The sequence below is a fragment of the Sporothrix schenckii genome (assembly GCF_000961545.1).
Source record: "Sporothrix schenckii 1099-18 chromosome Unknown Cont38, whole genome shotgun sequence".
NCBI classification, from domain to species: domain Eukaryota; kingdom Fungi; phylum Ascomycota; class Sordariomycetes; order Ophiostomatales; family Ophiostomataceae; genus Sporothrix; species Sporothrix schenckii.
The window spans coordinates 2,793,251-2,808,748 of NW_015971139.1; the positions used below are offsets into that span (position 1 = coordinate 2,793,251).

At 58.1% G+C, this 15,498-nt stretch overlaps 3 protein-coding genes across 3 annotated transcripts; 2 read left to right on the forward strand and 1 right to left on the reverse strand.

The window, feature by feature from the left end:
- Window positions 1-276: 276 nt before the first annotated feature.
- On the forward strand, window positions 277-4,284 carry SPSK_05843 (uncharacterized protein; the record flags this gene model as incomplete). The annotated part of the gene is made up of 1 exon (XM_016732552.1): window positions 277-4,284. The coding sequence occupies one exon, from the start codon at window positions 277-279 to the stop codon at window positions 4,282-4,284; it is 4,008 nt and encodes a 1,335-aa protein (XP_016592613.1).
- Window positions 4,285-5,195: 911 nt separating this feature from the next.
- On the forward strand, window positions 5,196-6,455 carry SPSK_06334 (chitinase; the record flags this gene model as incomplete). Its single annotated transcript, XM_016733040.1, has 1 exon — window positions 5,196-6,455. The coding sequence occupies one exon, from the start codon at window positions 5,196-5,198 to the stop codon at window positions 6,453-6,455; it is 1,260 nt and encodes a 419-aa protein (XP_016592614.1).
- Window positions 6,456-13,037: 6,582 nt separating this feature from the next.
- Window positions 13,038-14,850, reverse strand: SPSK_06129 (tRNA modification GTPase; the record flags this gene model as incomplete). Its single annotated transcript, XM_016732836.1, has 3 exons — window positions 13,038-13,056; window positions 13,133-14,631; window positions 14,695-14,850. 3 exons carry the CDS (start codon window positions 14,848-14,850, stop codon window positions 13,038-13,040), a joined length of 1,674 nt encoding a protein of 557 aa, XP_016592615.1.
- Between the last annotated feature and the right edge of the window lie 648 nt (window positions 14,851-15,498).

Consider the following 15,498-nt stretch of genomic DNA (forward strand, 5'->3'; position numbering starts at 1 on the left):
CAACTTGTCCCGAGCAAAACGCATCCTATTTGCAGTCGACCTCGCCATCGACTTCGACACCGACATCGTCACCGACCCCGACCTCGCCAATACATTCATCGGACTACCTCATCCACCGCCTTTCAGACACCATTCGTCGGCATGTTCTGAGGCACTTCACTCGTTTTTGTTCTCTTTCTTTCTGTTTTGTTTTCTGCCATCTGATCTTCCGATCAACAGTCCTCTCGTTTCACTTGTTCTTCGTTTGTAGTTCATATTGTTATACAACACTTCACCATGCCCACATTGCTCGCGAGAAATGGTGCCGGCACGGCCGGAGCTACCAGTGGTGGTCCCGCCATCAGTCTCGGGGTCATCATTGCCATCGTGATCATCGGGACCGTCTTCGTGGCAGTGGCCAGCGGTCTGCTGTGCACATGGGCTGCCCGGCGGAAGCGTCATAAGCGCCGCGAGTCCCGCCGCATGGAAGAGGAAGAGGCCCGCAAGAAGCAGATGATGACCGTCACCATGATGCGGGACAGCGACGAGGAAGGCCGGCCGGCAGATGGCCAGCCGGTGGCCGGCGACGCCGCAGCCACAGCGGCGGCAGCGGCCGCTGCCAACTATTTCCGCCCAGGCGGCGCGAACGTCTCGGACTGTGCCTCGAGCACGTGCTGCTCGCTGGCTTCCACGCGCGATTCGTTCTCGACCATGGACGGGGACTTTGAGGGCGCCGGCTTGGTCTGGTGGTGGATGTGGCGCTGGCGGCGCTTCTGGCACAACCAGCGCCGCTGGGTCCGCCGCCAGAGGCAGCGGGTCCCGGCCGTCCTGGGCCGCACGGGCAGCAACAGCAGTGGCGGCTCGCAGGGCGGCAGCAACGAGATCAAGCTCCAGAGCCAGCGCAACCACTGCCTGCACAACCACGGCCACCACGGCCACCACCACCATCGTCGAGGCACGGCTGACGGCTCGCCGCGGAAGCTGCGTCGACGCCGGCCCGAGACATCCATTATTGCCTCGACCAACTCGCTCTTCTTCCCCAGTTTCGCGGGCGAGAACGACAACAACGGCAATTCCATTGCCCGCAACGCCGCCAGCGGCGAGATTGGTCTGCGCGAGCCGCCGCCGACATTCTCGGTCATCCGCGCCAACTCGTTCCCGCAGCGCCCGCCACCGCCCTCGGAGCAGCAGCGTCTGCTCGCGCCAAGCAACCAGCCGCCGTCCAACATGTCCGGCCACAACGGCCCCTGGTTTGCAAACAACGTCAGCGGCAGCGGCAGCCCCAGCCGGTCCTCCATGGCCAACATGCCGCCGCGCCCGCAGAATCCACGCTACCGCCCGCAACAGCCGCCCAACCCGACCCAGCAGCGTCAGCAGCAGCACCAGCAAGGTCCGTCTCTGCAGCCGCCGCCGCCCATCTCGACCCGGACTCTGCCCCGCCCGCCGCAGCCTGCCCTGATCATCCCACGCCAGCCGGAGACGTACATCCCGCCCGGCGTGCCCTTCCATCCCAGCATGCCCGCGCAGCAGCAGCACCAGATGATGGTCATGATGATGCAGCAGCAGCAGGTACAGCTCCAGCAGCAGATCCGTCAACAGCACATGCTGCAGCAGCAACAAAACCGCCTGTCTCGTTCCGGCAGCAAACACGCGTCCCAGCCAAACTATGCCACGGAGGCCGCCCTGACCGAGATCCTGCGCTCTACGGAGCAGCGTCTGGGGCAGCTGCAGGGCCAGCAGCAGCTGGGCAACCTGGGCTCTCTAAAGCGCGCATCGACGACTGGACCGGCCAAGACGACAGACGCTGCTGCAGCGACTGCCACGGCGACTGCGATGTCGACTGCTGCGGCTGACGCCGATAATGAGTCGATCAAGCGTGTCTCGCAGACCTCGGGCTCGGACGCCGACAGCATGGTGGCCGCGCGCAAAAACTCGCGGGATGGCGAGCATGGCAAGGACGCCCGCGACAGCAGTCCCATCCTGGACGCCATTCCCACGGCCCTGTCCAGCCCCAGCAAGAGCCCCAACAAGAACCGCGTCGCCGCCGGCACACTCACCCAGGCGGCGGGCGGCAGCAGCGTCATGGCACACCCCATGATGCTGCCGGCTCCCGCTGTCCACCTGCCCGCGCCAACCCCATCCAATCTCTCCAACTCGTCCCCCGAGACGCGCTCGCCGTCTTCCGCGTACTCGTCCGCGGCCTCGTCTCGCTCGTCGCTCTCGACCGTCTACAGTGTCGACGAGCGGTCCGACAAGGGCACCGTGGCGAGCAGGGCCACGTCCAAGGGCGGCGTGCGTATTGCCAACAGCGGTGACGACGGCGGCGACGACGACGACGCCCAGAACGACCGCATCTTGGCCGGTCTGGGCATCACGTTGACGGCCGACAGCCAGCTGTTTGCGGCCGAGAAGGATCTGGAGCGCGTCCAGGTGTCCCATGCCGTCGTGCCAGGCACTGATGACGCCACGCTGGTCCCGGCAGCTCTCTCGACGCCCAAGTCCCGGGCATCGCGTGGTATGTCTGTGATTGCCGCGGCTGCTCCTGATCTGCCACCACGGTCACCCAAGCGGTCGGCCGGCACCATAAAGAAGGCCAACGGCATCATGATCCCGCACAGCTCGAGCGGCAACAACCTTGGCAGCATGATGAGCACCAGCGCCAACACCAACTCCCGCAACGGCGCCAACCAGGGCCGCAGCCGCCACCGCCGCAACGGCAGCGTTTGGCAGCAGGCACCGTCCCCGCAGCACCAGCAGTCCGGTTACAATATGATGCACAGCAACAGCCTGCGTTTCACCTTTGGCGGACCGCACAATATGAACGGCGCCAACAGCGACAACGATGACGGGCCAGCCACGCCCTCACAGGTTGTGCGCCGGATGGCGACGAGCCCCAGCAAGCGTGGTGCGAATAACGGCACCAGCACAAGCAGCAACAACAGCAATGCCTCCGCTGCCGACCCCAGCGACGAAAAGACGCCCTCATCCGCCGTTAGCATTATACCGCCGTCGTCGCCCACCGCCTGGCGCAAGTCCGCCGACCGCTCGCTGCTGCAGAGCTCGCCGACGCTGGCGCCCGAGGACGAGCACTCGCTCGTGCCCCACCATGCGAACCCGCGCACCAGCTGGGGCAACGGTGGTCCACCGCCCAACCCGCCCCGGCACCGCCGCCGCTCACTCAACGAGCGCATCGAGGCGCTGCAGGCCATCGAGAGCGAGGAAGCCCAGTTCCGCCGCGCCGTGCGGCCCCTGCCACGGCCGCCGTCGTTTGGCAGCCTGAGCAACCTGACCGCACTCAATGCCCTGAGCCAGCAGATGGCGCAGAACCCGCATGGTTCGTACAGCTTGCAGACGTCCAAAGGTTCGCAGAAGAACGATAACAGCAGCAGCAGCAATAACAACAACACCAACAACAACATGACCGTCATTTCTGCCGCCGCCGAGCTGCGCCGCATGAACAGCACCGCTTACAGCGAAGCCTCCAGCTGCTACAGCAACGCCACCTCAGCCATCGGCCGCTCGCCCGCGTTGGGCAGCGTGCCCTCGTCGGCTGTGCACATTGCCACGACTGCCTCGGCCATGGGTCTGACCCAGCCGCGCCGCGCCGCGCGCCGCCGCAACAGCAGTGCCGGTGAGTCCGCCAGTGGCATGGCCAACCGCAGCAGCGCCGTGGGCAGCCGGCAGTACCTGGCGCTCGGCAAGAAGCGGCTGTCGCAGGTGCCGAGCCACGGCGGTGGCGGCTACGACAAGGAGAACCGTGGTGCCGTGTCGAAGCGCAGCTCGGCTCCTCCGGCTGCGTCGTCGTCGTCGTCGTCATCGTCTGGAACCGGCGGCGTCTCCTCGCGCCCTCCGCCCCAGCGCACACGTTCGGCCCGCTCCATGACCACGACCGGCACCGTCCTGCGCCGCGTCGACGAGAACCCGGCATCGGGCTCGACAACGCCGTCGTCGGGCACCCCCAACAAGACCGGCGGCGCCCTCACGCCCTCGGCCACCGCAGGCTCCCACCTCGGCGTCGTCGCCAACGCCAATGCCAACGTCAACGCCAACGCAAATCCGTCGACGCCCAAGGCCAACACAGGCCGTCCGCTGCGCAAGTCGCCGAGCCGCTCGACTCAGGTCGGCACCGCGGCGCTGCCGGCACACGGCAGCCCTGTGAGCAAGCTGCGGGCCCGGTCGACCATGGGCCCGAGTACGCCGCCGAGCGTGCGGAGCATGCGGCAGCAGGCAGCAGCGAGCCGGGACAGTCTGGGCCTGTACGACCAGGACGGCTTCCTGCTGAGCTCGCCGGCACGCAAGGTGTAGGGTGAGATGTGAGGAGGCGAGGCAAAAGAGGACGCAACATAATGGGCGTAATACAGAGGCGGGAGCATTGTGTTGGAGAGCATATTGTCCTTGGACAATGCGCATTCTTTTTCTTTATATCTATCTTACTGCATCCAATCATTTCGTTTTGGTTCATGTCCTGGGTTTCTTGCGTTTGGAATACTTATTTCCTCTGACTCTCATTCATTCTCTTATATATTTCATACTTTTATATTTCCTTTCGTCTATATTACTACGGGGTGTTACCCTTTCATAGGTGTTTTCTTTCTTTATAGTGAAGCTTTGACTATTATGTTAATATTCCCCGTCTACTACTTAAATAAGAATGGGATTCATATTTGCAAGAATAGTACGTTGTTCAAACGACTGTATATGTTGTGGATTGCCAGTTGTGAATTATTCGTTGCTGGCATTTTCATTTTCATTTTATTATTGTTATTATTATTTTCGTTGCTTCTTTCTTTTATTACGCATCGAACTACTTATATTTATCTTTGTCGTGTATTCCACCAAGTTATCGTAATAGCGGTGACGTTTATTTATGTTTATGTTTCGTTTCACGTCGAATTTAAACAAAAAGTACCCACGCTTACTATTCCTCAGGCGCTCCCGCCACTACTAAATCCGCAACAATAGCATTGTCAACTGCGTCTTCCTTCTCACACGGGCGCATCTCAAATCACTTGTACTCACCCACCTCCCACTTCCAAATCACGATACAGAGCTCGCCTAGCAGAGAACGCGGTTCGATCTGGGGTCGTGCGCCGCTCGCTGCGTCTCGTCGCGCACCATCGTCGCGAAATCGTACCACCCTCCACTTTTGCCCCTCATTCTTGAGCACACCACATTCCACGCTTCCTTCTGCGGCCACCCTTTACCCCCCTGTTACAATGGCTCCTCTTCCACCATCGCCCAAGGTCGTCGTCTACCACCAGACACATCATACCCGCGACGGGCAGCGGCCCATTTCCATTTTGCCACTGCTCGGCCGCGACGATGGCGCCGGCTCTGGCCGACCCTCGGCTACGCACATTGTCGTCGCCGCCGTGCATATCAATGGCGCCGACGGCGACAAGCCGATTACGCTCAACGACCACGCGCCGGACCACGCGCGGTTTGACGTGCTGTGGAGCGAGGTGGCGGCGGCGCAGGCGCGCGGGGTGCGGGTGCTGGCGCTGCTGGGGGGCGCGGCCAAGGGGTCGTACGAGCGGCTGGACGTGGGGCGGGGGGGCGTGTCCCGGCAGTCGTTTGAGACACACTACGCCCTGCTGCATGGCCTCCTTCGGCGGCGCCGGCTTGACGGCGTGGATCTGGACGTCGAAGAGCCCATGTCGCTGCCCGGCATTGTTCATTTGATTGACCGGCTGCGCGCCGACTTTGGCCCGGCTTTCCTGTTGACGATGGCGCCTGTTGCAGCGGCACTGCTGCGGCCGTACGATCCGCGCTGCAACCTCAGCGGGTTCTCGTACGCCGACCTGGAGCGCCAACGGGGCCACGAGATTGCGTGGTACCACGCACAGTTTTACTGCGGCTGGGGTGATGCGAGCCAGCCGCACATGTATGCGACCATGGTCGGCCTGGGTCCGCCCGGTAGTGGACTGGGTGGTGCAGGCGGGCCAGCGGGCCTCCCGCCTCAAGCTCACCTTCCGGGCCCGATTGTGTGGCCGGCGCATCGCGTGGTGATGGGCCTCGTGACGAACCCGGCCAACGGCCCCGGGTTTGTGCCGCTGGACACGTCAGCAGAGGTCATGATGCAGCTGCAGGCAGCGACATCGGCTGCGGCGGTGGCGTTTCCAGGCGTGCCGGGCATCCGCGGCGGTCCCTTTGCGGGCGTGTCGGGCTGGGAGTACTTCAACTCGATGCCGGGCGGTGAAGAGCGGCCATGGGAGTGGGCCGAGTGGATGTCGGCGATCCTGGGGACGACTGTGGAGGCAGACGGGCTGCCTGGCAATATGCAGACAGTGACGCCAGTGGGCGCAGCAAACACGAAGGCACCAAGCACAGAGACGAATATAGACGCTGAAGCAGCGACGGCAACGTCCAAGACGGCATCGGCAGCACCATGGGAAGCCGATCCCGATAGTGAGGGTGGACCGGATGCACCGGTTCCTGGGGCATTCGAATACACGACCGACACCGAGGAGTCCTGATTTGCAAACGCCAAGAGGAAATGACGGGCAGGGAAAGACAGGATGGAGACATGGTGGAACACTCTATTGGGACAAAAGGAGATCGTGCTGGGGTCACATTACGATGTCGTCTGGTCATGTACCCAGTCAGCAGTTTTACCGTGAATCGTACCTGACTACTCCGAGTCCCATCTTACCTGCTCAGGTTCACTTTTGGTTTCCGTGTGCGATCCTTCTGCGTGCTCTCCCTCGGGTTGCCTTATCCCAGCACTGTGCCGAACAGCGCAGACAGTGTCCACAATCTGTATCTGTGCCGGGTGCTCAGACCTCATACAGACTGTACAGATGGTACCTCGTCCAGGCTGACACCATCTCCACAAGGCTGAACAAGCAGCAGCCATCGAGTGCAACACCCGTCCAATAGGAGGCACAGGCATGGACAGGGCCACCCCTCCTGCCCCAACCACTGCTGCGAGGAGCGCGATCCTGATCCTGCAGTCACACGCACAGCCGTAGGTTCCGTCCTCTGCCTGTTCCTTGCGACAGGTACTTCTGCGGTAGACACAAGTAGAGGAGATTCTGTATAGGGCTTAGCCGGGGTGTGCAGATCGTATTTGCATTCCATATCGTTCGCCTACGACTGGCCCACCATGCTTGACTATACACGAGGCTCGGATCTGGACGGGTTGGCGTGGCAAGACGCGAGGGACAGAATGTCTTGGTGCTGCCTCAAATACGCGACTTGACGTTTATTGTGTTCTTTCTAATATGTATTCCGCTGTGTCTTGTGGCCAACGAAAGATTTGAAACGGGTTCTCAGGATCTTAATTTAGAAGCCAATGTTGGATTGGTCCGTGACAATCGAAGGGCCGCGGCCATGACGTATCTCGTCGTATGCCAGCCACACTCATATTGTCGTCGAGTTGACCCGGCTGAACGGTCAATGACTGGCCGACCGGCCAGGCCGGTCAAGACAGGAAACACAAAAGATGTCGTCTGACCGGTTCTTGAAATAGAGCTGTTCCTAGCGAGTGATACAACTGGAATACGTTGTTGCAACAAAAGTTTATTTTAGCCATGTGGCGTAATTGGCGCAGCGTACCTCATATCTCTTCCTCCGTTTTGGGGGATGGGAGAGGGGCTTCTGCACCCGGCCTGTGTTGTCCCTTGAACTCTGGATCGCAGAGAACAGATATGGCTGAAGCAAGCGCTATACAAGGGCCGAGGCGTGCGGACAGGCGGTAGCCAAGGCGTTGAACAGATTTAGGAACGGTCCTTGTGATGTCGATGAGTGAAAGTGGACTGTAAACCGTTTCACCCGATGCTGTGGAACGCCAAGGATCTAGTGTCGAAGGATCAGAGGAACCGCTTGGGAAGCCACTCGCAGCACAAAGATGAGACAGTTGCGGCCGGCATCGAGACTTGGCTGAGAAGAACCATTTAAGCCCGATCTATTTGCTTGCGAGGGACATGACGAAAGTTGGCCACGATGTAGCGCGGCGCAGGGTTCTTGTTGGAGCAAGGCTCAGCCGCCTACCAAGCCACACTTGTTGGCAGAGTAAGTCAGCATCACGCTTCGCGAGATGCAAGCCAACGTGGGCTGTTGGCGCATCAAATCGGGATACATGAACTCATACGTCGCCCTCGCCCTCTTTGTGCCGTTCTCTTAGGAAAGTTTGTCTGCGTCGGTGTTTCCTTTTCGTTCCATTTCCTCGCAGGTCTCAGCATCAAAAGTTGCCCTGAGGAAAGGTTGTTCAACCTGCTGTGCCCAAAATGGGATGTGTCGGATCATCACCGTAGCTGGTCGTGGCCGATAACTTCCGCGGCTTCACACCACGTTTCCGGACCTGCGCGGGTTTTGTTCCTTGTCCTGCTGTTTGCAAATCATGAGTTGCCTGATTATCCACACAGGGCGTGCTTCTATTGTCTGTGGTCAGCAGATGGCAAAGCCGAGGCCGCTCTTTCTGCGTCACAATGGTAGCGCAAGGGCAAATCCGGGCCAGAAAGGGCGTCAAGTGGACAAGGAAGGGCTGGGATAATGAAAAAGTAAGAACAAGGCACACAAAAATAAACAATGTTAGAGTTCGAGGGAAGCCTGAGGAAAGATAGCGGCACGGCCGCGAGTGGATGGTTTCTATCTGGGGACACGAAGTGACCAGGGTTGGATTGGGGGCCGGAGGAAGGCTACCAGAGTTAGACGGCCCGGCGAAAAGGTCGCTAGATTGGTCGACAATAGGCGAGACCTCACAGCGCCTTGCGCCTGGCTGCAATATGACGTAGCTGCTCTTTTGCGTGCAGGTGAGATAGTGTGACACAGCCCTGTGCTCTCTGACACGATCCACTCGGCACGAAGTTGCGCCTTTCGCTGGCCACAAGGAGCATCAGCGCCGAAGAGGCAGACGCATTGCAAAGCGAAATTGCGAGGCGAAGTCGAAATACGTTGTAAGAAGAGCGACCAATTCAACGTTACGAAATTGACGTACAAAAGACGGGATGAAGCGAGAATGCTCAGATGAAACGGCGAGAGGGACAGGAGATTGGTGGCTCGCAGCTCGTTTCGTCGTTCAGTGTGTGTCGTGCAAGTGGGATGGGCGACGTTGAGAGTTGGTGGTATTGGTGAGAATGGATTTGATGTTTGGATCGATAAACAAAAAGGACGGACAAAAAGGGGGGACTACAACGGTCGTAGCTGCCGTGTAGTTGGTCTCTCTTACCTCACTGGGACGTTTGAAAAGGAAGTAACAAAGACACGGCATGGTGCAAATAGGAAAGAGGCACGGGAACTCAAGCGCGCAAAGCTGAGACGAGGAACGAATTCGGGGAAGGTACGTGAGCGTCAGAAACAAAAACGGAAAGAGTCATCCAGGCACGCATGGCACCAATGCACTTTATCGAGGCGCCTACGAAGCGTGGCTTGGGCGAGGACAGCTTCTGTGGTAGACGGCTGATACTACGATTTGTGTCTCTTACACGTACTTTACGATGAAGCATGCGCCCCCACTGGCCAGCTTGCTGCAGCTGACCCAGAATGGTCGAGACATCCTCGCAGAGAAAGGGTACTTTGGCCTTGATGCGAGGTACAAAGTAGCTCGACTGCAGGTCCTGCGGAATCTGGACGAAAGTCGCACCGTGAATGATGTTCCTGCATTTTGTCCCCTGTCTATCGGCCGTCTTCGAGACCAACAAGGTAAGACCTACTCTGCTGGTACTTCCAACCATTGCGTCTTTTCTCAAAGTTGATCTCTCCGTTAGGTGGTATGTTTGGTAGGACTTCGGTCTCAACGGATGGTGCTTGGAAGTGGCGTGGGATCATCGGTCAACCCTGGATCTCTGTTTTGAATAAACAAATACTCCGTACAAGTCGCAAGACATTTTGGCCCTTTCCAACTGAACCACGGTGATCTGTTAGAATGCCGGGAGCGCGGCTCCTTCTTTTTCTTAGAGCTATGCGTCCACGGTATGTTTAGTAGGTGCCCGCACATTTTATGTTGCCCACACTGTTGAAGTCCGTTCCTGCCTAAGGCGGGTCCCATTAGTCGCGTCCCGAAAAGGAAGGAACTCGTCGTTCTGTCCTCGCCCTACCTCACCTTGCGCATCGTTATTTTATCCCCATGTGTATTGTTTGCCTACAGCTGCTTTTGGCCCCTTACGACACAAACACACGCAAGCACGAGAGTACGGCCAAGCCATGTTGGTGCCTAGTGCTCGTCTTACAGGCCGGTTTCCTGTCGGGGAGAGTCCTACCGATTTTGGGTTGCGCCGCTCTTGCCTCTTGCTTGTCATACCATACTCGCAATCTTGTAGAAACCGTCCCTTCCCCTTCTGGTCACTTGTGAAGCAGAAACACAAAGATGCAAAAGCTCCTTCCCATCGAAAGTTAGGCGACAAATGCAGGACGGTCGCACTTGCATCGGCGTGGCGATTACTGCAGGCCAAAGGATTCGTGGGTCCCCCTCAGCCTTGCTCTTTCCCATTCTGCCATCACACGCTGCTTGACTTCGCCTCGACTCGTGTCCCAATGAGCCCCTGTCTTTTCCGGTTTCCATCTTGTTGATTTTGTCGATTATGTCCATCGCACTGTTTTGACCTCTCGCGCCTTTTCCCGTTTGTTTCCGGCCTCTCAATACATGCTCGTCTCGCTTACTTTTACTTCCTATCAGATCACCTTCTTTCTTCCTCTTGCCGCTTCGGCCGCTCCGCTGTTTGTCCGACCTTTGCCGGGCCATAGCCATCGGCTGCAATGCGGTCACATTGTGCACGAGTCGTTTGGTTTCCTGTTTGTTGATCTCTGCGTGCTCCTTGTTTCTTGTTTTTGTTTCTTACGTTTCTCTGCCGCTGCGTCACCGTCTCGCCAGCTGCTCGCGAAACGACTTTCGTATCTCCGGGCCAATACTACCACCTGGGGGCCGTGTTCGTCTTCAAGTCCACGAATCCGTCATCCATCCGCAGTCGATTCACATCGAGCTACCCGCAATTCGCAATTCCAATCCTCTCCCGTGACATCCAAGCGCCAATGGAGTGCCAGTCGCTTGCTCGACAATACCTGGCGCACCGCCGGCTCGCCAACCGCACGGCTCCTGCAAAACAAGCGGCGTCCAGGTGAAGGAGGTGCAGGCTGCGCGTGCATCGGCGTGAATGATCCAGGCGCCATCTAGAAGGGGCGTTGGCAGTTTGGGAATTGGACGTTGGCTAGGCTTCCCATCCCTGCCTGTCTCGTCTCATTCTGCTTTTGGTCCTTGTCTGCGTCGCATTGTCCTTGGGCTTCAGCGCCGCACGCTCTCTGATTTGTCGGCCTGCCTAATTTACCCAACCCCTCTCATTGTTCAATTGTTATTTCTCTCGCGACTGCTCCTTGGGCCGTGCATTCATGTCATCTTTTTTGTCCTTTTTGTTTTATTGTGTCTATTTGTTTTTCAAAAGCGGCCCTCGCCGAGCCTCATGCAACGTTCTAGTTCGCATTCTTGACACCCCTGTTGTTTCTTGCTGCGGCACCTGTTGCTCGTTAGTGTGGCTGCCTTGTTGCTGCCTTGGGAGATGCGCGATTGCTGCCTCGCCCATACCCACTGATGACTCTTTCTTCCACTGTTTTCATTTAACCCCTTTCGCCTATTGCTTATTTTTTCTGTTTTGCTTGCCTGGGTAGACAAAACAAGACAAAGCGGGCCAGCGAGCAGGGGGACCCCAGTGGCCAGTCGAAGAGCAAAAACACCCAAGATACAAGGGCAACAATGCCAAACAAGGACGACCGCGCCCAAAGACAACACAAGGCGCGCGACAGTTTGTGAGCTGGTCTGGTCCCAAATAGGAAATTGACGTCTTACACCCGGCCCAGTCCCAGTCGCCGATTGCACACGCACTTACACGCAGACAACACGCACGCACGCACGCACGCAGGCCCATGCAGAGAATGGGCTAGAAACACGGCCATGCCAGGGGGGGCGTTTAGATGATCGTTGACTCTTTTCGTCATTTGGTCTTTGCTTTCGTCTGTTATCACCACCAGCCCAAATCCGCCAATGGATCACATCGACGCCGGCGTCTTTTTTTAGTCGGGGCGACGGGATGGCAGAGGCAATGCCAGCCCCCAGCGGCAGTCCTTGAACGAAGGATGCTGGCGATGAACCAGAAATCCTCCATCCTTGCAAAGCAAAAGCCTCCCTCTTGGAAGCATCTTGCAAATACGGATACCCTCTGCCCTCAGCCTATATAAGGTTTAGCCCTTCCCTCCGAGAACGTGAGCTATATCTTTCCACTTTTCATAATCACATCGTTTGCACATCTACATTGCCTCTACTTACCTCTAAACACTCCCGCTCGTGTTCTACTCCCATTCTATATAAAGTGATACTTGTCGACACACTTCTCAGACATCGTTTCTCTTTTGCTTCAACTCCGCATCCCACTCTTACCATCTTTGCTTCTTTGCAACGTATTGCCACAACTACACACAAACCGAACACAATGGCCGCTTTTTTCACCACCGCCAACTCTGCTATCATGACGCTGCCCGTCGAGTACGGCCGCAGCGGTTACAACGGCAAGCCTGACGACGAGGACGAGACCAAGGACAAGGGCCGCAGCGGCTACAACAAGTCAGTATACGTCACGTCTATGGATATCAGCAACGCACAATGTTAACGTTTTCTTTCAGGGGTGACAAGGACGACGACGACAAGGACGAGTAGAAAGCCCCAGTTTGCTTGGCGCTTGCTCCTGTACTTCTTAGACATAAACGGTTTTGATTTCTTGGCACACTTGGCTGTTGGAGTTCCCGGCGTTTTCTTTTCATACTTCTCCCATTACCACGATGGAACAGTTTGATGACAGGCAATGCGCACACGACTGCAGAGAATGCTGATTTGCGCTGCTTGTTTGGATTGTTCTCTCTTGTTTAGTTTTCCTTTATTGGGTTTGGGTTTGGGTTCACAAGACAGAGACCTCACGGCAGGCAACTTGATACAGCTGCAGTTTCTTTATATAATACAATTCTGCACGAAGAATCTTTGCTTTACAATGACATTTACTTGGATATTTACTTGGATATATACAGGGCACGAGACCAGAAGGACCACTAACACGCAACATGGGCACGGCACCTTAACTTCACTTCCCGACACAGAACCTACGAAACTGTTAGCAAAACTGTCAAGACACCATAACATACTTAAACCCGACGCCAGAAAAGTGGCTGGACTTACTTTTCAAAAATCACGCCCAGCACCTCCTCAATATCGCCCGCCTCGCCACGGCCGGTTATTCGCGACAGACAGTCGGCCGCATACCGCAGGTGCTCAGCCGCCAGCACGACATCCGGATCGGCATCCTCGTCAGTCGCTTCTGCCAAGAAATCGTCGAGGTGCTCGCGACACTGCGCCAGGAGCTGCTGCTGTCGGGCCGTGACGCCCAACAAGTCCTGCTCGTCGGGCGGCAGGTCAGTCATGGAGGCAAAGGACGCAGCGAGGGCATCGACGAGACCGTGGACGCCGCCAGGGTCGCTGTTGGCGCTGTCCATTTCAATAAGAAGTGGCTCACCAATGGCGGACGCTTCGGCCGCCCGGCAGGAGATGGCCATGACCGGTACCTGGCTGTTCTCGTTGGGATCGCCCTCCCTCTCCTGGCTGGCACGCATCATTTGGTCCACCGTCCGGCGGAACTCGTCGACGAGACCTGAAAGAGTGGACGCGTCTGGAACGACGTCGCACTTGTTGAGAACGACCATCCGCTGCCGCGCCTGGGCGGCGAGGCGGAGCGTCTCCTCGTCGTAGCTGACGACATACGTGTCGGACGCGGCATCCTTGTCGACCGATGCCACTACGACTACGACGTCGGCGTCGGCGGCTTTTTGGCGCGCCCGCCGGATGCCTTCCGCCTCAATGGCACCGCCGCTCGCCGCCACCACCTGCCGGAACCCCGCCGTGTCGGCAAACGTGCACAGGTATCCGCGGATGTCCAGGCTCGCCTCGACCACGTCCCGTGTTGTCCCGGCCTCGTGCGAGACAATCGACGCTTCCCGGCCCACAATCAGATTCATGAGTGACGACTTGCCGGCGTTGGCCGGGCCGACGAGCGCAATCCGGATGCCGTGCCGCAACAGGCTGCTGCGGTCGGCCGCCGCCTCGTGGGCGCGCACGCGCTGCTGCAGCTGCGTGACGTGGCGCGACACGTTTTGCAGCAGCTCGCGGGGCGACTCGTCAAAGTGCTGGTCCTCGGAAAAATCAATGAGCGCCTCAATCTCGGCGCGCGCCGCCAGCAGCTGGGCGCGCCACGCCTCGTAGGTGCGTCCCAGGCGGCCCGAGCTGCCGCGCACGGCGGTGCGGCGCTGGTGCTCGGTGGCGGCGTCGAGGGTGTCGCCCAGGGCCTCGACCTGGGCGAGGTCGAGGCGGTTGTTGAGAAAGGCGCGGCGGGTGAACTCGCCGGGCTCGGCATAGCGTATGCTGCTGCTGCTGCTGCTGCGAGACGTGGCAGGAAGGGCACCCAGGACGGCTTTGACGGTGGCTGGCCCGCCGTGGACGTGCAGCTCGAGGACGTCTTCGCCGGTGACGGACTTGGGCCCGGGAAAATAGAGGACAACGGCCGCACGGTCGAGAATGTCGCTGTCGCCGGACGCTTCGGCGGGACCATAAAGGGTCCTCACAGCGGCGTACCGCGGCTTGATCGGGGGTGCTGACGGGCACAAGGCTTTGTAGATCTTGGGCCGCTGTTACTACGTGACGTTCCTTAAAGGGTACACATGAAAACAAAGGCGCCGTGGGCCACATACGTCCAAACAAGCCGGCCCTGATATTCGGATCACGGCAATGCCGGCCTTGCCAGGGGCAGACGAGAGAGCATAGATGGTGGCATCATCGGAGTGGAGGGGGCCGTGGCGCGTAGCAGAGGCGACAAGGCGAGACGACAGAGACGCTGTTGATGACATGCAGCGTTTTGGTGAGATGTTGAATTTTGCTGGCAGCCGGAGGGGTACGTGGTTCGTTCTACGTGCAGCCGAGTCCAGTGAATGCGGTTGGATCTGAATTTGACGCCGGAAAGCAGTGCACGAGGAGGGCTGAGTCTCTTGCGTCTCTTGAGTCGCTGCGAATACGTGCCATGGTGGTGATGATGTCGATGATTTTGGACAGCCCTTTGCCCAGTGTCGTTGTGGCATTCGACGGGCTACTGATGATCGCGACATGGCGCGTATCGCTCAGAGTGAGTTTGAGTATCAAAATTATGAATGTGGCATGTTCACCGATGGACTCGTTAACTTCACTTTTTTTAAAAAAAACTGAAAAGCTTCATTTTTCAAGCTGTGTTCACAGCGAAGCTCAGGCGAGTACAGTTCACATGCTTAGATTACCTAATTCTGACGGTATGCTCCCGCTGTTGGTCCACTGCAAGCACTGTAAACGCTACAGAGAGATGCAGCGCTAGCACAACTAGCACAACTAGCACAAAAATAGCACAAAATAGCACACGGGCGCCACAGGCATTGAATAAGTATCTTACGGTACCCGTAGCAGCGCATGAATGAAAGGCGGGGAGGCCTGGAGTGGGGTGGGGCTGTTTCCTGCGTTTCTGGCGGTCG